The sequence below is a fragment of the Equus przewalskii genome, unplaced genomic scaffold (genome assembly GCF_037783145.1).
Source record: "Equus przewalskii isolate Varuska unplaced genomic scaffold, EquPr2 ChrUn-10, whole genome shotgun sequence".
NCBI classification, from domain to species: domain Eukaryota; kingdom Metazoa; phylum Chordata; class Mammalia; order Perissodactyla; family Equidae; genus Equus; species Equus przewalskii.
Window position 1 is genome coordinate 816,125 of NW_027228747.1, and position 21,936 is coordinate 838,060.

The 21,936-nt window shown below is 45.5% G+C and overlaps 4 protein-coding genes across 5 annotated transcripts in view; 1 reads left to right on the forward strand and 3 right to left on the reverse strand.

The window, feature by feature from the left end:
• Window positions 1-2,031, reverse strand: part of TDRD10 (tudor domain containing 10) — a 46,274-nt gene extending 44,243 nt beyond the window's left edge. The window contains exon 1 of the mRNA XM_070607389.1: window positions 989-2,031. Coding sequence (XP_070463490.1) covers window positions 989-1,248 — 260 coding nt within the window. The 5' untranslated portion in view covers window positions 1,249-2,031. The remainder of the gene's footprint in view (window positions 1-988) is intronic.
• On the reverse strand, window positions 1,458-3,897 carry LOC139081454 (spidroin-1-like). Its single transcript, XM_070607274.1, has 2 exons — window positions 3,793-3,897; window positions 1,458-2,603 (listed from the first exon to the last, which is right to left on the reverse strand). The coding sequence occupies exons 1-2, from the start codon at window positions 3,895-3,897 to the stop codon at window positions 1,458-1,460; spliced, it is 1,251 nt and encodes a 416-aa protein (XP_070463375.1).
• On the forward strand, window positions 2,027-20,842 carry SHE (Src homology 2 domain containing E). The gene is made up of 6 exons (XM_008526925.2): window positions 2,027-2,639; window positions 4,869-4,995; window positions 13,016-13,333; window positions 14,649-14,805; window positions 15,264-15,383; window positions 16,696-20,842. Exons 1-6 carry the CDS (start codon window positions 2,028-2,030, stop codon window positions 16,880-16,882), a joined length of 1,521 nt encoding a protein of 506 aa, XP_008525147.2. The 5' UTR covers window position 2,027; the 3' UTR covers window positions 16,883-20,842.
• The window catches only part of IL6R (interleukin 6 receptor), a 61,282-nt gene continuing 57,715 nt past the window's right edge, over window positions 18,370-21,936 (reverse strand). Inside the window, exon 10 of one of the 2 annotated variants that reach the window (XM_070607395.1) lies at window positions 18,370-19,483. In XM_070607395.1, the coding sequence (XP_070463496.1) occupies window positions 19,450-19,483 (34 nt within the window). In that variant the 3' untranslated portion in view covers window positions 18,370-19,449. The remainder of the gene's footprint in view (window positions 19,484-21,936) is intronic. The other variant, XM_070607393.1, reaches the window with a different exon arrangement.

The window sequence follows — 21,936 nt, forward strand, 5'->3', positions numbered from 1 at the left end:
GTTAAAACATATGTCCACACACAGACTTGCTCACAAATGTTCATAATAGCATTGTTCATAATAGCCAAAAAGTGGAAACAACCCAAATTGTCCCTCAACCAATGGATGAATGGATAAACAAAATGTTGTATATCCATACAATAGAATACTATTCGGCAATATAAAAGGAATGAAGTATTAATAAACGCCACAACATGGATGAATCTCAAAAACACGATGCTAAGAAGCCAGCCACAAAAGGCTACATATTGTATGATTCCACTTACGTGAAAAGCCCAAACTACACAAATCTGTGGAGACAGAAAGTAGATTAATGGCGGCCTAGAGGTGAGGAGGGGAATAGGGAAATAAGTGACTGCTAATGGGCATAAGGCTTCTTTTTGGGGTGAAAGAAATGTCCTAAAATTAGATTGTGGTGATAGCTATACCATAAATATATCAAAAACTTTTGGAATGTACACTTAAAACAGGTGAATTTTATGGTGTCTAACCTATATCTCAACAAAGCTGCTCTTAAAAAAGTCAAGATGCATTTTCAAGAACGGCTGATGTAAGCAAGCATTTCGTTTGCCGTTCCATCTCACAAACCACCAACACAAATGAAGGCAACGGGTGGCCCGAATCATGCCGTGCCCATGGCTTGCATGTGAGGACTGAGAACGTATTGCGTGAGCCTCGGCAGCACGTTTAGTTTTTTAAGTCAACAAGTTTTTTAAATTGCTTCGAAAGGGAGGGGGACGGCAGAGGCGTCTTTTAACGCAAAGTGCCCCCCAGTTCTGCACAAAGCGCTCCCCGTCCGCACACATCCCGTCTGGGCTGTCCACTCCCACGCACCATCCCCTCCAAAAATTCTGCAGACGCCGCGGCGGTAACAACGCGCCCTCCACTCCGGAGTGGAAATGGAGGTGGTTTCCACAACCGCCTCACAAAGCCCGGTCCCAGCCAGCCCCAGCCCCGCAGCCCCCGGCCTGGAACCAACACGCCGTACCTCTCCGAGCCAGGAGCGTCCACCCGCAGCCGCGCCGCGGAACCTTCGCGCCTCCTCGCTGCGCGCCCCGCCTCCTCGGAGAGCATCGGGCGCGGGGCGGGGCCGCCCCTCCGCAGCCAATCCCCGGCCGGCCGCGGACCGCGCCAGGCGGGAAGAGCCGGGGCTTCGGGCACTGAGGGGTGCTGGGGGAGAGTGGCGGCACGAGTGCGGGAGCGGGTACACGCTGCCTCTGCGCCCACTCTTAGTAGGCACCCCACCATACACCACCCCCAAAATACTGTTTGCAGAGAGAGTGGAGTGAACGGGGCGCGCCCGGCTCTTTGGGGAGCCGACGGGCATCCTTCCCGGGTCAGCGCACGTGGCGCGCTCTGGGCGCATTTGAAGGCAGCGCCCTGCAGAAGCGGCCGCTTGCAGAAGGGGAGCTGTTTTGCGCACAAGTGGGAGGCTCTCAACACGCGGGCGCACCCGGTCAGCACGTGCAGCCGCTGCAACCTTCCCCGAACATGCACCCCCGGAGCCGCTGCTGCAGAGGCGCTGACCCCGGCGCCCCCGGATCTGGGCGGGAGGTGGCGGCGCTGGGAGGCGCCAGCCGCGGAGGGGAGGGGCACGCGGAGGGGTGGGCGGCCCGCCGTCGGTCCGCCGTCCGTCGCGGCGCCGGGGACACCCCTGCCGCCTCCGCTCCGTCCCCTCTCGTCCCTGGGAGTGTGGGCAGGGCTGTCCGGGGACTTCCGTGGGCCCGGCCTCTCCCACTTCGGGAGGAAAAAGCAGGGGAAGCCCCCGGCGCCCGCCGCCTCCGGAGAGCCGCGGAGCCCCCGGCCCGGCAGGCGCTGAAGACGAGCCCGGGCGGGGCCCCGGTGCGTTGTGCCTGTCGCCGTCCGTGTCCGGAGCGGCGGCCCGCGCCCGCCCGCTCGGCGCCCCGGGCCCCCCGCCCCGGGCCGTAGGGGCCCCACCCTGCCGGGCGTGGGCGACGGCCGGCGGGGACGAACGGAGCAGCCGTCGCGGGGCCTCGCCGCGGCCTCCAGCACCCCAGCCCCGGGGAATGCAGTGGCCCCCGGCCCCTGGCGCCTCTCCGTGTCTGGGCTGGGCCTCCTCGCTCACCTGCTCCGCGGCCGCCACGCTCCTGAGCCGCGCCGGCCGCGCCCCCCTCATGGCGGCCAAGTGGTTCAAGGAGTTCCCCCTGAACCTGAAGACCGTGTCCGAGCGGGCCAAGCCGGGCGGCGGGGCGGGTGGCAAACTGCGCAAGAACTCGGAGGCGGGCGCCGCGGGGCCCACCCCGGGCAAGGGCCGCAAGAACTCGGCGGCCGAGCTGGGGAGCGGCAGGGCCGGCGCCGGTCCCCCCAAGGACAGCCGGCTGTCCCGCGACAGCCTGCAGGGTCTGATTCAGGCCGCCGCGGGCAAGGGCCGCAAGAACTCCCGGGCCACCGAGGACGAGCCCCACCGGGGCGCGGCCAAGAGCTCGGGCTGCAGCACCTACATCAGCAGGCTCATCAAGGTGGACACTCAGGAGAAGAACGGCAAGGGCAGCTACCCCGGCGGCGGCGGCGGCAGCAGCAGCAGCAGCAGCAGCAGCACCTCTTCCTCGGCATCCTCTTCCCCTTCCTCCCTGGGCCCCGAGCTGGACAAGGGCAAGATTATTAAGCAGCAGGACACGGTAAGAACACAGCCTCCCGTGGACCGCCTCTCCCCTGGGAGGGAGCGCAAGCCGCAGCGTTCCGTATGCCTCAGAGAAGGTGCGGATGCGCTTCCCCCTCTAGCATTTGGTGACCCCTAAGTGACCATTTAAACTCATAAGATTTTTTTTTTAATCTTGAAAAATCCTCCTTCTAAGGATGGAGAACTTCGCAGAAATGTACTGTCCATTTAATTTTGTTAGCAGTTTATAAGAGTAACTGAGTGAGACGTTTGTGCTTTGTTCAATTTTTATTTTAATTTCGACATCCGGGGGGACTGCCAAGCTAGGCTTGTGTATCACTTTTATCCTTCGTCAGCATAAGGACTGGCAACCTCTAAACTGTCTAGTATGGATTTCAGAGCTCCAGGGGATGGGTTCCCCACCTCCCTTCTCTGCTAGTTGGGACCCTCCATCGTTCTTTGCAGTTCCGCCAGTGAAGGGCTTCTCAGAGCTTCACCAGCACCCAAAGATGACGGCCCCTCATTCATTCCATGAACACTTGTGCAGCAGCCACATAGGATAAGGGGCACAGGGCTGTACCGGCTGCGGAGGATACAGAATAGGACGAGGAAATGCCCTAAGGAAATTACAGATCAGGAGAGAAGAAGGTGTTTCCTGCTCCTTACTCACCGCAGGTTTTCTGGGTGCTGGCCAAGGTGAGACGGTTAAGAAAAGGAGTGTGAACTTGTGAACAGACCCACTCCATTCTTACAGAGATGACCTGGGGTTGGTTGGTTGGTTTTTTAAATCCACTCTTCTGTGTGAAAAGGGGAGACAGAAGAGCTCAAACCAAACTTTCAGACTCCAGCCCAGGCGATCACTTCCTGTCCTGGGAACTTTAATTTTCTCTGGCCGGGTCTTCAGACATGCTGCCCACCTGCATCGAGTCAGGAGCCGGCAGAACATTCCATGTGTGTCTACATCGAGCACTTCTGTTCCTTCCTCCATTCATCCTTTTCACAAATATTTACTGCATGCCTACCCTGTGCCAGGCACTGGAGGGAGAGCCATGGAAAGATGGTTGAGGAGCCAGCTCCTCCAGCTATTGGTCAACAGTCTGCCTAACTTTGACTAGATTATAAGGAGCTTGCCGCCGAGGGCTGAGTGTCATGCTTCGTGTTCCTCAGGATACCTGGGGAATGCAGTGCGCTCGGCGAGCAGTCAAGAAGAATGGGGTGAAGGAGAGAGTGGTAATCACAGCCTTCTGCAGGGGTTGCCTGGTTGTGTTCGTGGTCATCACTTCTGGATGTCTGAGGTTTCTTAGGCCGTCTCCTCCCAGGAGAAGGGCTCTCATCCAGGCTGTCCCCTCTTCCTCGCTTCTCCCTGTTTATCTGAATTCTTCCTGCCAGCTCCAGTGGTACTTCTCCATGAACTCTTTGGAGAAGGTAATCAGCGATTGTGGGGCAGAGCCGGGGCCTTCCTCCCCGAGGAGGGTTCCCTTACCTCCCACTTGTTACCCAACTCCTTCGGAACAGGACTGCTGCACACACATCACCTTTTCAGGCACCTTCCTGTGTTTGGGGAGGGCAGATGCTTTCAGACACAAATGCTGGTTGAAACTATCTGATTGTAGCCTGTGAGAATCAGTCTACCTATGAATAATTGAGCCCAGAACTCCCACAATACTATTCAGTTCTGACCTATTTCTTAGGCTTCTTATAATGAAGCTTGTCTCTTTAGAGCTGTTACAGATTCCTTGAGGACAAGAAGCAGGACTCGGTCTTATTTTCATTCCCTCCCTAGCTGGTGCTGGGGGCCATTCAGTAGTCGCTGGTGAGTGACTGACTTACCATGACTATATTGCTCAGCTGGTTGGCATTAAAAAGACCAAAATCATGGGGAAGGTGGTAGATTAGTTCATTTTTTTACTGCTCTAAAGCCATAGACATCCCCTACTCCCCACCGTCCACCTCTCCCACCCTTTTAACCAGCAAATGCTTTATTACTTGAGGAGAGAAAGGGAGGTGAACACAGCCTTGGGGATAAGTAAAAGAGTTTAGACGAATTATTACCAGTCAGTTATACTACCAAAAAAATCAGATATTTGTCCAGCTGGGTGAATAACACAATCAAGTGCAAAAGCTTCTGGAAGTGGTTGGAGATCTTGACCTCTTTTGAGATCTGCAGGTTTACGGTAGCCATTTTGATGCCATTGCCATTTGGGTATGTGATAATCCTTAGCAACTGTCCTCTCTGGTTCCTTTACAGGTCATCATTCTAGAAGACTATGCGGACCCTTATGATGCCAAACGGACAAAAGGCCAAAGGGACGCAGAGAGAGTAGGAGAGAATGATGGTTACATGGAACCCTACGATGCACAGCAGATGATAACAGGTTCGTAACCAGGAGCTGCTTAATCAGGACTGAGATCTCACACTCGCTTGGAGTGCAGTAAAATGGTAATGGTGTATATTTGGGGAAGAGGGATGAAGCGATTTAACCAGATCCTGCTGACTGGAAGAAACAGAAATTAGACCCAAAACTAAAGTCAAAATGTCTGATTAACTTCCTTTATGGTTTTGTATTCTTCAGTTTTAAAATATGCAAGGGTCTTTAAAGCTTTTCTAATTCTTTACAAGATGACACTTGGGAGTTTGGAGATCTGCTCAGAATGTGATCTTCAGTCTTAAGATTATTTATATACATTTCTCGGCCACTTTCAAAGCTTTGACATCCATAATGGAAGTCATAAATCTGGACCAAGGGACTAACATACACTTAAAGGATTTTGAGTTGTTAGAAGATGGAAACATGATGCGATCTTGTGTATAGTAGTAGAAGATTGATTTCTCAACAATTTCTACAACACTGGAGCAAGAAATTTAACTCTAAGGGTTGATTACTAATCACTGGTGTGAGCCAAGCCATTCAAGGCAAACTTCCTAAAATCAAAGTCACCTAATCTTATAACTTTTCAAGTCGGAACAATTAATTCCAACCCACAAGCTAAGCAATCTCTCTATCATTTTTGGTGTCAAACTTTTCCCTTTTATTCATAATGCTCTTAAATTGGCGTAAACGATACTTGAAAATAATATAAACTAGTTAATTTAGATTTATTGGTGAATTTCAGGGTAAATTATTTAGTCACCTAATATTCATCATGAAAATGCAGTGTCTGCGTGCTGACTCAGGGAGCCTTGTTTGAGCGTCGTGGGGTCCACGCCTGGGAAAGGAATAAGTGATCACACCTTCAAGGCTGTCTCTTCTGTTTAAAAACAGCTTGAAAAGCTGTCAAGCTCAGGCTCCGTAAGCAGAGGCTCGGAAGAGTGGAGCAGGAGGGTAGCGCAGCTCTCTGGAAGGGTCAAGACAGGCCTCAGAGTGAACACAAGCTGCAGCAGGAAGGCACTGCTGTTTCCTGCCTCTGCTCACAGAGATAAGGCCGGCCTTTGGGGAGGGTGTACCCTGGCCAGGCTGTGACCCTGAAGGTCACCGGACCGTGACCCCTAATGAAATCTGTGAATGAAAGGAAGTGAAAATGAACTTAGAATTTCAAAAAATATCAGAGGCTTGAAAGGAATAAGGGAAAAGACTTACTTTTACATACAATTGAGGAAAAGGATTTACTTTTAAAAAACTGCTTAATTTTGACTCACCTTTCTTGGTCCTTTGGTTTTTATTCCTCTCTTTCTCTTTAACTGGAATAAGTAGTTTATCTATGCTGTCCCAGCTGATTATTTGTGGAGCCACAATGATAATAGGGAAAGTGCTGTGATTTTAAAAATGAATATATCTTTTTTTTTCCCATATAATCCCCACAAAACTCTGTAAGCTGAGAGACTCCAATATATTATCCTCTTGTACAGGGTCAAAAAGCAAGGTCAAAGAGATTCTGACTTGCCGATGCTCACAGGACAGAGCAGAAATTAGAGCCCAGATCTTCCCACTCCAGATTGGGTGGTCTCCTTCCTACACCAGGGCCTCAGGGCACATCTGGAATGATGTATGCAAGAGCACTTTAAATTTTATACGTAAGGAAGACATCTCTCCACTCAGACTCACAAAGAAAGTTGCATTGAAAAGTCAAAATTGTCCAGGATGAAATAAATGTAATAATAGTAATATTAGCATTTAATATTTGAGTGTTTCTTAAGTTCCAGGCTCTGTTTTAAAGAGTTTACGTGAATAAATTCATTTAGGAATACAAAATTAATGTATTCAATTGGAGACTAAATTCAAATTTGCTAAAAGTTACTATCTTTTTAAAATTATGCATCTTTTTTTCTTTGCTCTTTTAAAAAATATTATATTGGTGAATTTTAAAGTTTCTTCATTGAAAATATATGTCACAAAGTACCTCCTCAATCAACGCAGAGACTGTACCTCTTATCCTACACGTAAGTTACACAGCTGGGCAGAATAACAGGAAGTGAGTTTATCGGAAGCTGGAAATAAAAGATTTGCTGCTGGATTTTTTTTTTAAACCTTTTACTTTTTTGGTTCAGTTTGCTCCTTGTGTGCTTGGCTGTCAAGTCTAAGTTCAGAAATGTCCCATATTTCTTGAGAAACAGTAGAGATTTTTTTGTTTCAGCATTTCTGCAGGAGATGGAGAGGGTGCTAATGAATGTGATTTAGCTGTGGAGCACCCAACCTCTGTCCTGCCTTTTTTTTTTTTTTAAAGATTGGCACCTGAGCTAACAATTGTTGCCAGTCTTCTTTTTTTTTTTTCCTGCTTTTTCTCCCCAAATCCCCCCAGTACATAGTTGTATATATTTTAGTTGTGGGTCCTTCTAGCTGTGGCATGTGGGACACCGCCTCAATGTGGCCTGACGAGCAGTGCCATGTCCTCGCCCAGGATCCAAACCAGCAAAACCCCAGGCCGCCAAAGCGGAGCGCGCCAACTTAACCACTCGGCCACAGGGCCAGTCCCTGTCCTGCCTCTTTAATACCTGTCAAGTGAGGATAACATGCCTGATTTTAGCAAGATCTTGGATGTACAGAACACTGTTCATGATGTTATTTTATAACATCCAACACATATTTCTTAGGCATTTATTTACAATGTACCAGGCCCTGTGCTGGGCCCCGGGTCTCCAGGGAACAAGACCCACATGACCCATGTCCTTATGGACCTCACAACCCAAGGGGGCAAACACACCTGACACGAATAGAGAAGAAGAAAGTATGTCATTGAAAAGTGTGGTAAGTGCCATGAAGTAGAGAATAAGAATCGCCATCTGCCTCAAGGAACAGAGGAAGAAAGAGAAATTAAGAGGCATTTAGTGCTTTCCTATGGCCACATAACCGTGGGACCCAGGCTCCCTGGATCCCTCCCACACGAAACCTTGCTCTTAACTTTTAAAAGCTAAGAATTTATAAATTTCTGAGTAAATCTCACTTGGATTTATCTAAAGGATTGTTCATAAAAAGATATGACTATGAATACAAGGCAATATTAGTATAAACCTCTTTGTTTTGTTCTGCTAAATTAACAGGAACATTTTAGCTAAATAATTAGCAGAAATAGTATATATAATTTAGCATGATGAGTTTTAGCCACCAAATTAAAACTTTAGTGTTGGAAGGGTCTTTAGGCGTTCCTAAGACAGCCATCACTCAACATGAGAATTCTTTCTGCAGCTGGGATCACACAGGTTGAGCGTGTACAAGGTGCCAAGCTTGCCAGGTCGCCTCACCAAATCCTACACCCCTGTGAAGTGGGTTCTAGAAGTCTCTGTTTCACAGATGAGGAAACCAAGGTTCAGAAAGTTTCAATAACTTGTCCAAAGTCCAGTTGTTTTTAAATTTTTATTTTTACCTCCAAATGGTTTTATTTGTTTAAATAGTCAAATCTAAAGGAGACCTTCATTGTTTGGGTCTCCATTTAAAAAATTATCCATTATGGAAAAAATATAAATAGAAGACTTTTTGACTTATTTAATTTGTCTATACTTTCCTCATTAAACTTAAATGTCAAGGCTTCTGAATTGTATCTGCTTTTGTTTAGATATTTAGATTTGTTCTATAAAAAATGTTAATTTTAAATCAAAGTCTTGAGCACTAATAAATATGTGAGCCAAAAAGTTACCTAACAGCCCTATTTCTGATTCTAAGAGGAAAATAGAGCCTTATGAGGCTCTGAGTTTAAAGTTTTGAAAACATGAAATGGATTGGGGGAAAGGTGCACTATAGAAATTATAATTCATTCTAGATGAAATCTTTGGGGATAAAGTAAAGTATGATAGAGACTGCCTGGGCTCTGGAGCCAACAGTAAATGGCTGCCTCACCAATGACTGCCTGGCCTCAGTTTATTCACCTGTGAAAATGGGATAACACCGCTCTTGCTACATTATGAGGCTTCGCTGAGATGCTGAGTATAACATGCCTAGGACAAGCATACCCAATAATTATAGCCGTTATTTAGACACTCTGGAGAGAGGATTCCATTTTCAAAGAGGATTCTGGATAAATAGGAATATTAATTGCTAGCTACAATTAATTTAGTCAAAGAAAATCTTCTATGTTTTTAAATATAACTGGCAAATTATGTAAGCTAGCGTTGACGATTGAGAAGGGAAAATTGGGGGCCCAAATTATGTTTCACGCCAACCAGTTGCCCGTTTGAACTGGTGCAGGTCAGCCCTCAGCTTCAGCCCTCGCTGCTGATGGGTGTTTATCTGCAGCCCATTGGCTGTATTCTGTTGTCTGCGGCGTAAATGGCCTCTATCGGCAGAGCCAGGGCGTAGCTTCCTCTCGCCATTTCCTCCTTCTCAGGCTCGTTTCCTCTCCGAGCCAGCTCTGCACGTCAGGGGCTATTCTCCCTGCAGGAAGGGTCGGCTTGCAGCCCCGTGATTGTTTCTGTTTCTATGGCGCCTCAGGTTGGGGGCAGCCAGGTGTTGGACTGGACTGGAAGGTTACTCCCCTTGAAGGGGCGGAGGGGCCCTCCGCTCAAGCCCATTTTTTCCCCTAATTAAACATTGTTTAAAAAGGTGATAATTCTTTGAGATTTTGCCCAATCCCAGGACCATCCCGAGAGGGAACAGTCTCAATTGTATGCTTTCCAGTGTTTTTCCCAGAGCTGTAAGCCTGCACAGCCTGCCTAAAATAGAAGGAGCACCAGGACCTCATCTCAAAAGGAAAAACTCAAACGCATGTGTAATAAGAACTCAAGACTCTCATCACTATACATCATTTTAACACAAATTATTGAAATTTCCTTGTGAACGAGACTCCTTGTATCTTAATATTGGAATCAGCTCTTTTTCTGTTTAGTTTAACTGGGACAGAATTGAGGCCAGAAGCTTGGAAAGGTTTCCCAGTCTGTCTCAGTCTAAGCTGAGGGTAAACTGAGATTTTGATCAGAAATTTTCAAAGTCCTAATTCATCCTTTGAATTCCTTTGTGTTTTCTCTTTCTTTTTTCTTAGTTCTGTAGAAAAGTTCTCTTAAAAAACTCCAGCGTTAACTTAATTGAACCAAGAGCAGAATATGTTTTTGTTTCTTGTTTTCCGTAACTCCATGTAGAATAAGCAATGAAGAAAAAAAGCTGTCAGATTGAAAGTCACGAGGCGGGGACTGGCAATGCAGGAGGCTTCAGCCAGCCCTGGGGCCTCTCCTGGCTTCTAGCTCTCACGTGCTGGTGTGGAAGTGTCAGATACAAGGAGGACCCTTCTCCTTGCGATGGGGCTCGAGATGAGATTAGCTCTGGAGATCAGGGGGAACTGAGATGGGGACCCCACACCCAGGAGGTGTGGACGTGCTTCTCAGGTTTATCTCCCTGTGAGAATCACCTGGGGGGCCTTTTTCAACTCTAACTCCCAGGCCGTACCCCAGACCAATGAAATCAGGGCCTCTAGTGATGGGGCCCAGGCATCGTGTGTGCGAAAGCTCCCCCAGATGATTCCAGTGAGCTAGTACTGTGGTTATGTGTGTCTATGTATATAGGATTGGAGCCAGCTGCAGTCAGCCTGGCTATCCAGCAGAACTATAGCCTAAATAAATTTGCCCTTTTGAATTTAGTGTCCTGATTTTAATAACTTTTCCCTTGCGTGTCTTGCTTGTTGTCCTGTCCTCATGAGAGAAGTCTTATTGAGTCAGTGGTTCTGCTCCACAGAGTGTCCCCATGCCCATTTGAAGTTTCCTATGGATAGTCTGGTTTTCCCTTGTTTCTTCAGCTCTGCCCTCTTTGCTCCCCTTCCTCCTGAGCTGACCACTTCTCAGCCTTCTTTGCTGGCACCTCTTCTTCCATCCACCCTTAACTGAAGAAGTTCCAGGCTCTGCCTTTGATCTGCTTTCCTTTTCAATCTACCCTCCCTCTGGTGATTACCTTCATTCTCACGGGACTAACAATGATCCATTTGTAACTCTTTGATGTGTACCTCTGACCTTCATCTCTCTGCTGAGCTCCACATCCATATTGTCACCCACCTGGAGAAATTCTAGAGCTCCTTTCCCTCCATCCATCTATCCATCGCACAACTGTGTGTCCTACAGGGATAAACAGGACATGGTGGTCTCTGCCCTGGCAGTCTCCACCAACCTGCGAATACAGACACATCAACAAATCAATCCATACAGTGGGCGAAGTGCAAGGTGAGAGTGGATTATCAAGGCGGTGGCATCTGGAAGAGGTGGGTCATTGGAGGAGAAGGTGGGCAGGGACAAGGAGGAGATGCTGGGTTAGATTTCAAAGGATTGGAAGATCACCAGGACACTGGTGGGCATAGGACAGTGTAGTGCTCAGGGAACTTCCGAAGTTCCATTTGGTTAGCACAAAGAATTGGATTGCAGGGGGACGGGGCAGGGTGATGTCGAGAGAAGAAATTGGAGAGGGAGACAGCGATCTGGTCATAAGAGGTGTGTGATGCCATGCTGAGCAGTTTTCACTTTGTAACTAGACAGTTGAGAACTCACGGGGTGATACATGATAAGATGAGATGTTTGCATTTAGAAAAATCCTCCTTGACTATGCCCAGGTGGCAGATTGAAGGCTTCCTGATGGGCATTTAGAAGAACCACAACATGATGCAGCTCTGGGTCTATATCACCAGCTCTGTTTGTCCAGCCTAGTCATCTCTAACTCCACTGCTAAGGCCTCTGGGCTGCAAGCTGCTCAGTCCCGAGTCACTGCTGGTTCCTTCCCACCCAGCTGGCTGGCTGGTTGGCTGATGGCTGGTTGATTTGCATCAAGTTTTTACATCCATTTCTATGCCTCAGTTCAAACTATATCTTTCTGACCTATTCCATCCTGTACACTGTGGTTGGAGTTATCTTCCAACAAAGCACAAATTGTTATTACCTGTTAAAAAACTTAGAATGGTTCTCCATTGCCTAGGGAACAATCTCATCTTTTTATCCTTGCTTTTCAGACTTCTACACTTTGATGCCTGTCCTGCCTATTTTTCCAGCTTCTTCTCCCACTACCTCTTTCCTCGCCTGGCCTTCTGTCCTCTGAACTTATCGCTCAGCTCCCCCTTATGGGAAAAAGCCCTTTATGGTTCCCACCTCCATATCTTCACTCATGCAGCTTCCTCCACTGGAAATGACCCTCTCTATCAAAGTCAACTCATCTTCCATTTCTCTTCCACTTGGAGTCAGTCCAAGTGTAGTGGTTATGAGTATGGCTTCTAGAGCCCAACTTCCTGCTTTGAATCCAGGCTTTGCCACTTACTGGTTTGGGTGACTTCCTTAAACTCTTTGTGCTTCAGTTTTCTCTTGTGTAATATTGGGGAAATAGTGGTACCCATCTCAACAGGTAGTTGTGAAACTTACAACACACTTAGAATACTGCATAATACATATTACACCTGTAGCTGTTGAGTTATCGTTGTTGGTGTTTTTCCTCCATAACTGCTCTTTTACTTTCATTTATCCTGCAATTATTAGCCTGTTACGTATTATTTGTGAATGTACCAGCTTCTGCCACTGTATTAAAACCACCTGGAAGTCAAGAACTCTGTCTAATGCACGTAAATACTTTCCTCAGTGTATGTGGCCCAGTGCTTTGAACATAGTAAACACTCAGTTGATTTTTATTAAAATACTTTGATCTCAGCTCCCTAACAAGATATAGAAACTTGGAAGGTGAACTAGACTCAGAGGATACACAGGGACCAGGAATCATGGAACAGGTTGCCTGTGGCCACTTCTTTTGTCACAAACTGCAAGTGGCCCCCAGAGGGGCGCCTGTCTTCAGATGTGATCCCGGCTGCTAGGGCTTGATCCCATTGTCTGGCTCAGGCAGCTAGAGGGAAGAGGTTGTAGGCTCCTTCCGAAGTAATCAGCCCATTAGGGAACAATCTCGGTGTTCATTCTCTGCCGCCTTCAACCAGACAGTCAGAGGTGAAGAGGTAATTCCGTTAATCACTGGGCTTCCGTGGCACTCTTCCTTCAAGCTATTTGTGTGTGTGTTTCAGAAATTAGACGCCGGGGTTCCAAAGATCCCCTGGTGAAGGCTCTTCAGCTGCTCGACAGCCCTTGTGAGCCTGGGGAGAACGGCATGAAATCCGAGGCGCTGGCCAAGAGACGCAGCTCCAAGGATCTCCTGGGGAAGCCTCCGCAGCTGTACGACACCCCCTACGAGCCAGCCGAGGGGGGCCCCCGGGCGGAGGGGAAGTCGCGGCCTCCGGAGAGCCACAGCCACAGCCGGCTGCCCCAGGACGACGAGCGGCCTGCGGCCGAGTATGAGCAGCCCTGGGAGTGGAAGAAGGAGCAGATTGTGCGGGCGCTGTCAGGTGAGGGGTGGGTCTGCGGCGCTCTCTGCTCCCCTGCTGGGCAGCCCCGCCCACTCCAGCCTTTCTGCCCAGGAGATTTGCTTTCTGTTCCTCAACTGCAAGTCTCTTTTCCCAAGGAATTTGATAACGGGAGACAAGAATTTGCCTGTGGTTGGAAGCCCAGGACTGAAGAAGAGCCCTTAGCGTTGCATTTATCTTTTAACCTTCTGGGCATCTTTATTTCCCTTTATCTTGGCAGTGTGCTGCTGTTTGGGAAATGCCTTAAATAACTATTGAAAAACCTTATCTGATCATGGCTGAAGCTATCCAATAGGGAGCAGCTCTAACACTTACTTGGTGCTACTCTTCAAACCTGTTAAAACCCCTATTTATAAAATGGCAGTGGTGAAGCAAAGAGATTACAGACAGGTGGTTGGAAAGCTGGATGAAGCTAGCTTTTTTTTTTTTTTTGGTAAAAAAATCCTCCTAGAGGAATTAATTCTTCAAGTGTGAATTTTTGAAATAACTTAAGAGAAAGTTGGTAAGTAGGTTGTCAGTAGATATTAAAGGTAATTCTCCCTCCTGCTTTTCTCAGAACATAGTTTTTCTACTTGGCTGGCCATAAATTCTTCTGCTTTTAAGTTAAAAAGTTAGGGATGTCTTCTCCCTCCATCAGGAAAGCCCAGTTTGTGATTAAAAGTATAACCAAGGTAAAGGGTGAGTAGAGAAGGTAATATATTTGATAGCAAACGTTTGAGTTAGCTTTTGTTTTACTTTAGTCCTGTTTTCCACAAGTCTCTCTTGGGCACCAGCTATGGTGCTGCGTGCTGCTCGTTTTCTCTATTTATCTTCTCTCCAGCCTCGATGTCATAGCATCTTTAAAGGCACTATTCAGCAGTTTCTGTTTCTGAATTGATTTTTCTTTTTGTTTTATTATTTCATAGTAAGAACTCATCATTTGGTTTTGTAGAATGATACACACTTTTGCACAGAATCATTACCTGTGACTATGTTTAGTCATTTACTCTAAATATACTGTTCTTTTGAAGGACATGCTGAGATATAGTAAAGTGGTTTCCTCTCTTATTCTAAAACTGTTTTACGCTGATGAATATCTTGCAGAAAAAGTAGCTGTATGTGGATGCTCGCACGCAGTGTGATCAGATATCAGAGACAGCAGAAGCTCAGCCATCCCGGGGTATTTGCAGCATATGTTAGCTCATGTTAGAGGGGAAAAGCTGCTTCCCTGAGCTGAGGCAGTCAAGGAGGCTTTTTCTCTGAAGTTTTCATGGGTCACCTCGGTGGCCTCTGACGTTAAATGGAGGCTTCCTTCCAGTTCAGTTTGAAGGCTCTGAGCGACCTGGCATCAAGGAGGAGACCGTGAGGCAGCACCACCGACAGAAGAGCTGGACCCAGAAGATCCTGAAGCCGGCCCTGTCTGAGCACAGCGAGGGTGAAAGAGTGGACCCAGCCCTGCCGCTGGAGAAGCAGCCGTGAGTCTCCTCCATGAACACAGCAATGCATGATGGCTGGGAGCTTGTTGGTACCCTTGGAGAGGACACACAGGCCCCTTTTTACGTGATTATTTTTGTTCACGAGTACTTGTCTGGATGGGGCTTATTAATGAGAACCAGTTTTCAAAGCCCAGTGCATTTTTGCAGAATGGGAAGTACACTGCATCCCAAGAACTTGATTGCAAATTTCATTCTCCTGTATAAAGTGAAAACTTCTAAAATAATAGTAGCCCTGTCAACTCCCTCTTGCATGACTGATAGGTTTGGTGATCCAGGATTACCCAAATCTCATTTCATCTGTTCTGAGTGTGAAGCAGGATCTAGCTCGGCTGTTGAGCTTCCCCCAGAAGTTCATTTCAGATCGCGCTTTATGGAATGAGGCCCGGTCTGGATTTGTATTTTGACACTGTGCTATCTCCCCCCACCCCTTTTTGCAGGTGGTATCATGGTGCCATCACCCGTGCTGAGGCCGAGAGTCGACTACAGCCCTGCAAAGAAGCTGGTTACCTGGTTCGAAATAGCGAGTCGGGGACCAGTAGGTACTCCATTGCACTAAAGTGAGTGTTGAAGCCTCGTGGGCTTGTGGGCTCTCCCTTTGTGGATGCAGGAGTGGGGTGCACCATGATGGTCTTTCCTGTCCTGGGTAGATTACCAGTCAACAAAGATACAATTCAAAGGTGGTTCACAGGGGCGTGTAGTGCTAGGAAGTAAGATGCTTGTGCTTGGGCAACGCAACATGAAATGCTCTGGTTAGAATGCAAAATCCATGTTGGGTTCATGCCCCCATGTCTCCTCTGATAATGAGGATCTTCTTTTCATTATCATTGTCCATCGCCTGACCTAAAGTAGGTCCTCTCAGTGGAGAAATAATTCCTGATAAAAAGAATAATTTCTGTCAGGATAGTTTGGTCATTCTTCTTTCATTCCCTAGCATTTGGGACTTTAATAAATCAGATCCCTTGATTGTCAAAATGCCAACTGCAATTTTGATGCCAGTTTCTTCTGTGAAGACGGAAACGCTGACTTGCCGTTCCTCCCCCTGTCTGCTTGTACACAGAACATTCATTTCTGCCCGGTAGGCCTGGTGGAGTTTGTATCATGGAAATTCTCGTTGCTTTGCGAGTTCAGTGCTGCTATATTGGAGGATCATTGTCAGGAGCCCTAACAGCGTTTCCTTCCTGAGGAAGCTGAGCCCCTGCAGCTGAAACAATCAGACTGGAGGGGAAAAGAGGTTGGGGCGGGTGTGGAGGGCGGGGGGAGTGTCTCAGCAATATGGCTCAGAAAACGGGACAGGCCACCAGATATACAATACCAGGAATAGCTTTGCTGTGTTCCTGAAACTGGTGCTCGGGGATTAGATCTTCGAGCCTTCGGTGCCAGCTGTCATTATGTACAACCAGCAGCAGTCTTTCCAGATGAGGGAGGAGAGGAGGAAGCGTTTTTTTTATTATTATTATTAATGTGTTCTTTGGGGAGGAAACCTAACACATGTCCTTTCGTGGTGGTGGAGAGGGTAAGAGTAAACCTCACCTCAGTGGCCTCACAGTTGGGCCTCACCGCCAGCTTGGCAATTTGGGGGCCCTGGAGGGACTTGGCTTTTGGTTTGGTTTGGTTTTGGTTTTGGTCCTGTACCTGATGACTTGTGTGCATTGAAGATAAACAACTCAAGGATGAGACACGTTTCGCCCAGGGCTGGGAAGCTCCTGAGAGTTCCCCTGGTATGTTGAGTGCGTTTCAGTGTGTATATAACAGTTCCAGGCATGGAGGAGAACCTATGGGCCTGTGAATCCGGCTGGGATGGTTTTCAGTGGGGAGGGATCCCCCTGCCCGCTCATTCATGTCTCCTCCTCGATTTTTGTCTTGCTCCAGGACTAGTCAAGGATGTGTCCACATCATAGTGGCGCAGACCAAAGACAACAAGTACACGCTGAATCAGACGAGCGCTGTCTTTGACAGCATCCCTGAGGTGGTACACTATTATTCCAACGAGAAGTTGCCTTTCAAGGGGGCAGAACACATGACCTTGCTCTACCCTGTGCACAGCAAGGTGCATTAAGGTTCAGCCACCAAACACCCCGGCCAGGCCTCTCACGCCGAAGAGGACATCAGCCCGCAACCGGCATCTCAGGGGACAAGGCTGGACTGCGCCTTAATAATTGGTAGGAAGTGGGAGTCTGCATTTAGAGGTCAAAAAGTCTTTGGCCTTGAATCCGTTCCATGACACCTGGTTACTAACCTGTCCCTTTACTCTGTGCTCTGTTCTTACGTAGAACTCTACGTAAGAAATCATAACTTAGCTGTTGCCTCCACTCTCTGGAGTGGGGTGTTCTCTTTGGGGTGTGACCTTCAGAAAAGGTAAGTCAGGAGTTCAGGAACATTCAAGTTCTCTAGAAGTGTGCTAGTTGTTACCCGTAATACCTGGTCTCCAAACAAACCAACAAAAAGTCACTTGACTTTTACATAAGATGACAAAAAAAATGATGGTGTGGACCAGAAGAGCATGTAATGTTGGACCCCTTCTTGGGGAAATGGAAGAACAGTGGAAAATAGGGGAATAGTGGGCACCTTGGGAAAAGCTATCTTTCTCTCTCAAGTGTCCTAGTTCAGCTCTAGAGCCCATGAAAATTCACAACTTTGGGGTCTGGCAAAAGGATTATTTTATTGGTCAGCCGTGTAAGAAAGTGTGTATTTTCTCAATCTCTGTGGACGTTTTCATCATTTTCCAGCAAATTAGTAGTATAAGCATAAATAGGAAGGAAGATGCCGCTGATTTCAGAATCACCCATAGAATTAAGCGTTGGCATCAGTATTATAGTTCTGAATTATAGAATAAAATATACAACACAGATTTCATTTCTGATTTTTTAAAAATCTGAAAATTTACAAAGCCCAACAGCTGTTTTCTTACTGGATAATTATACAGGACCTCAGATATCTTTTGTGTCATCTTTGTGCCTTTTAGTTGTCATGGAATCATTTTTTTATTTTTGTCCCTAAAATTAGATTTGCTATGTATTTTTAGAGTAAATTAAAATATATATATATATGTATAACTCTCGGATCTCATTGTCTGAACTGGGTCTCTAAAGCCTGCAAAGTTTCTCTCCTGCTGTACAAAGCAGACCAGTTCGCACTATAGAAAAATATTTTTAAAAGACTTTGAGGTTTTCTCTAACTACTATTGCTTAAGAGATTAAATTAATATTCATAGTATTGTTATCTTTATGATTTATCATGAACTGATATCACCAATTTACTTACTGTGAAAAAAAAAAAACAAAATGTGGGAATGGTGTACTGTGAGAAGATGACTACGGTGAGTGGCCCTATAAACGCAGCCAAGCAGATGTTTCTGTGATCAGGGTTTGTCATTTGCTTCTCAAAACTGGTCCAGATGCAAATGTGCTGACTGTCAAAAATGAAAAAACTTTTATAGCCTCTTTGGAATACACAAAAAAAATGTTGATTGGGTTAATTTTTAGGAACACATATCTTTCTAGTCTTTAGTTTTCATTTTACTATTATGATTTAGTAAATATTTGCTTTTTTATTTGGTTAAGATCTTAACCAAAGGGTTGTGTGATCTTTGATTTAAAAAATTTGAAAGGAACTTTTTCTCACTGGATCTCAATGATTTTATTAATAGAGTGTTCTGTCTTTTAAGTACTGATAGAATTTTTTAAATGTGTATTCGTTCATGTACTATATCTTTAGTACAAGATTTTTAAAAATTTTTAGCATCCATAGTTCCAATTCCATTCAACAAATATTTATTATCTTACATATACAAATAATTCATTGTTACTTATTTTAGTTCAACATTCTAGAAATTAAACCTTATTTTTTACTTAAATTTATTCTACAAAGGAAATACAGCAATTATCCTAATTTTAATAAATGCTGAAAGCTTTGTAAAATTTTTCTTTGTGCACTAAATGATTTTTGGCCCATACCCAGCAACTGTGATGAATGTATAACGAAATAACATTTTGAAAACAGATCTGATACATTAAGTATTTATTGAGCTTCTATCATATGTTCAGTATTGTGCTTTTTCTGTACTGTGTTTCTGTGACAGTCATGCTATTTTCTTTATATAATTAAAAGTGGAGGAAATGTGGAGTTTATATATAGTCCAGTCCCTTCACCATTGTACAGGAGGTTATAAGAAGAAGAAATATGGTAAATTAGTAGAAGGAGGGTTAAGCTACTATTTTCTTCTTTAGGTTGTGACACAAGCTGACAAAAACCAGGGAATTCACAGCTGGGTGGTGGCACAAAGTACCACATGTTCTAAAACAATTAGGCCCAGCGGGTGCCCCAATGGCTTCCTTGTTAGGCCTCCTGGGCCAGCTGATCTGAAGCCGCATGACATGTTTCCTCTCTGAGCTCTGAATGCTTGGGCTTTTTGTCATTTTGTCTTAATACAAAGTATTTTCCTGTAGACTTCATTCCTGTGAGTTAGTTCTGTCTCCCAGAATATTTTCTGATTCTGGAGAGAATAACGTCTTCTAGCAAATTTGTACTCACTTGCCTTGAATTCAGCATCCATGGAGTTTCCTGCACCTGTGTTCTTTTTCCTTTATCACACCTCCTTTTTAAAAACTGCTCTGCTCCACGTTACTAGATGAGTTTATTTAGTTGGTTCGTTTCAGGCCTATAAGAACAGAGGGTAAAAGGACGTTTCTGTTTACTTTGCTATCATGGCTGTTTCTATCAGGATGGATTTCAACCACTGGAGTTATGTGTATTTAAATCAGTAAGAATAAAATAATAGAGAAATGTTAATACGTGTACAAAAAGATAAATATTGATATGCCTACTCTCTGGGGGGACAGACTTGTCCTTTTAAGTTATCCAAAGTACTTTCTTAAGAAGCATTTATAAAAAGGGTCTTTATTCTTAGCTGTTTGAAGTCTCCATAATTTGCCGAATTGGTTTTCATTTATTGGCCTTGGCCACAGGATGGGGAGGTGGGCAGATCGTCTGTGGGACAGCCAGAAGGTTTTGAGACAGGTGGGAAAATAGTCCTGATTAGTTGATTGGATTATTTAACTATGTTATTACTCTGTTAATGGCCATTTTGAGTGACTAAATCTTAATGTTCAGAAGAACTGAGCATTTGAGACATTCTTCAATTGCTTTTTAAACGAGGGTAGCCTTTCTATTCTATTAAAATATCCTTTTTCAGTCAAAAGTTAATGCCTCATTTTTTCCTTCAGTCTAGGGGGAAAAAAGCCAGGATGTCTAGATTTCATTTCCCTTCTTGTCTGCATCCTTTTAGTGTTTAGCAGAATTTCTTTAATACTTCTCTCATGGATGTCTCTCATTCATGAGTTGTCTCTTTCTTATTTGCCATGGCCAGCACTATTTTGGCCTCAGGATCTCTTTAGAATCCTTTTTTATTCTCGTCTCCAATTTTCATACCCCATTAACTTGGACATAGAGAGACTTGGCCTGCAGTGGGCCTTCATTTATCGTCCTTAATTTCTGGCCCTGAGAAAGAAAGAGATGGTGTGTTACTGCCATCTAATGGAAAGAGAGTGAACCGCAGCAGGAAAACAACCAGCACGTTTAGGGTAGGGTTTTCTAAAGGATTTCTATAGAGTCCATAGTGGAGGAAAACTGACGACACAGCAGTTGCCATCTTGAAATCTCTACTTTCCTGCGGAAAGGATGATTTGCAACCTAATACACCTGTTGTCACGAGGCCCCTGGACTACAGCTGGATTGTGTCGTTTAGACTCGTAAATTGTATTTTCATGAATGTGCTAGTTATTTTGTCAGGGGTCTTTCACACTTTAAATATCAACTAATACATAGTTCTAACTTCTGAAAATATTTGAAGATTGTATGTAATACAGATGCCTATCTGTAATGCTTTGGTAATTTATATTATATCCGAAAAATTTTATAAAATTTCTGAATGTATTGCAGTAGCCAATAAAAGCTGCATGCCCTCCTGAAGATGGTTTACTCTGAAATGTAACTTTAAATAAACATTATTCCAAGAAAATCAGTGTTTTTGCTTGATTCAGTTAGTTTTGAGAATCACCTCCCTTGATTAAAAAAAAAAAACTTCCTGAGCTAAGAGCCATAGGGGAGAGGGTCACGGTCTCATTTGCAATCATTCTTAATGAAGTCTATCAACAAACCACGATTGAACATAACCAGGAGGCCTGATCTCAACTTTTTTGCTCAGTTCACCTTTAGAGCTCTTCTATTAACATTTTCCTTCCCAAATAAAAAAGTAACACAGTGAAGTTTTACTCTTCTGTTCCCTCAGCCGTCCTCTAGCTGAGTAGACAGTTGTCACGTTTGTCCTGGGCCCTGACTAGTGTTCGGGGTTGTGGCTCTTTGTTTTGATTGTTGTTTATTGTTCATACAGACACCCCCATCCCATCCCCGGGAGTTGACTCTTGAGTCTGTTGTGAAGCTTGAAGTCTGTATTTTTTTTTTTAAACCTCTCCCAGGCGATTTTGATACCCAGCTATGGCTGAAAACCGACGTTGGAAGATACTATTTAGAAATGCGCAAATAAATTCATTTGAGGTTCTCGAAGAAGGGTATAGTGTGGAGTCCTTGGGTGACAAGTGTTTAATTTCCATTGAACATTTATATAAATTGCCACCAGGTGGTACAAGTGCCTATTGTTTTTTCTCCATCTGTGTTAACAGAAAGGGAAGTTTGCATTGAGAAATGTTTGCTCCACGCCCCGCCCCCGAGGAATTGACTAATAGTTTTCAGAATTCAGGGTGAACACATGTTTTCACAAGCCCAGGATTCTGACCCTGTGAAAGGCCAAGGCGTAAGTAATGAGAACAGGCTCTCGCTGTGCGCCAGGTGTGCCGCTGAACACATGCTTTCTCTGCTACCGTATCTTGTCTTAATCTACAATGCAGTGAGCCAGGCGATGGCCTCGTTTTTCAGATAAGGACACTGGAACTAGAAACAATCAAATGACTTGTCCTGGGTCAGGCACATAGTGGCAGAGCCCGGCCTGCAGCTCAGGTCTAATTCTCGAGCGGCTCATAATTGCTGTACCTGTACTTTCCCTCTGAGAGAGTCTACCGCCCCGCAGAGTTCTTCACATTCGAAGGATGTAGTTGG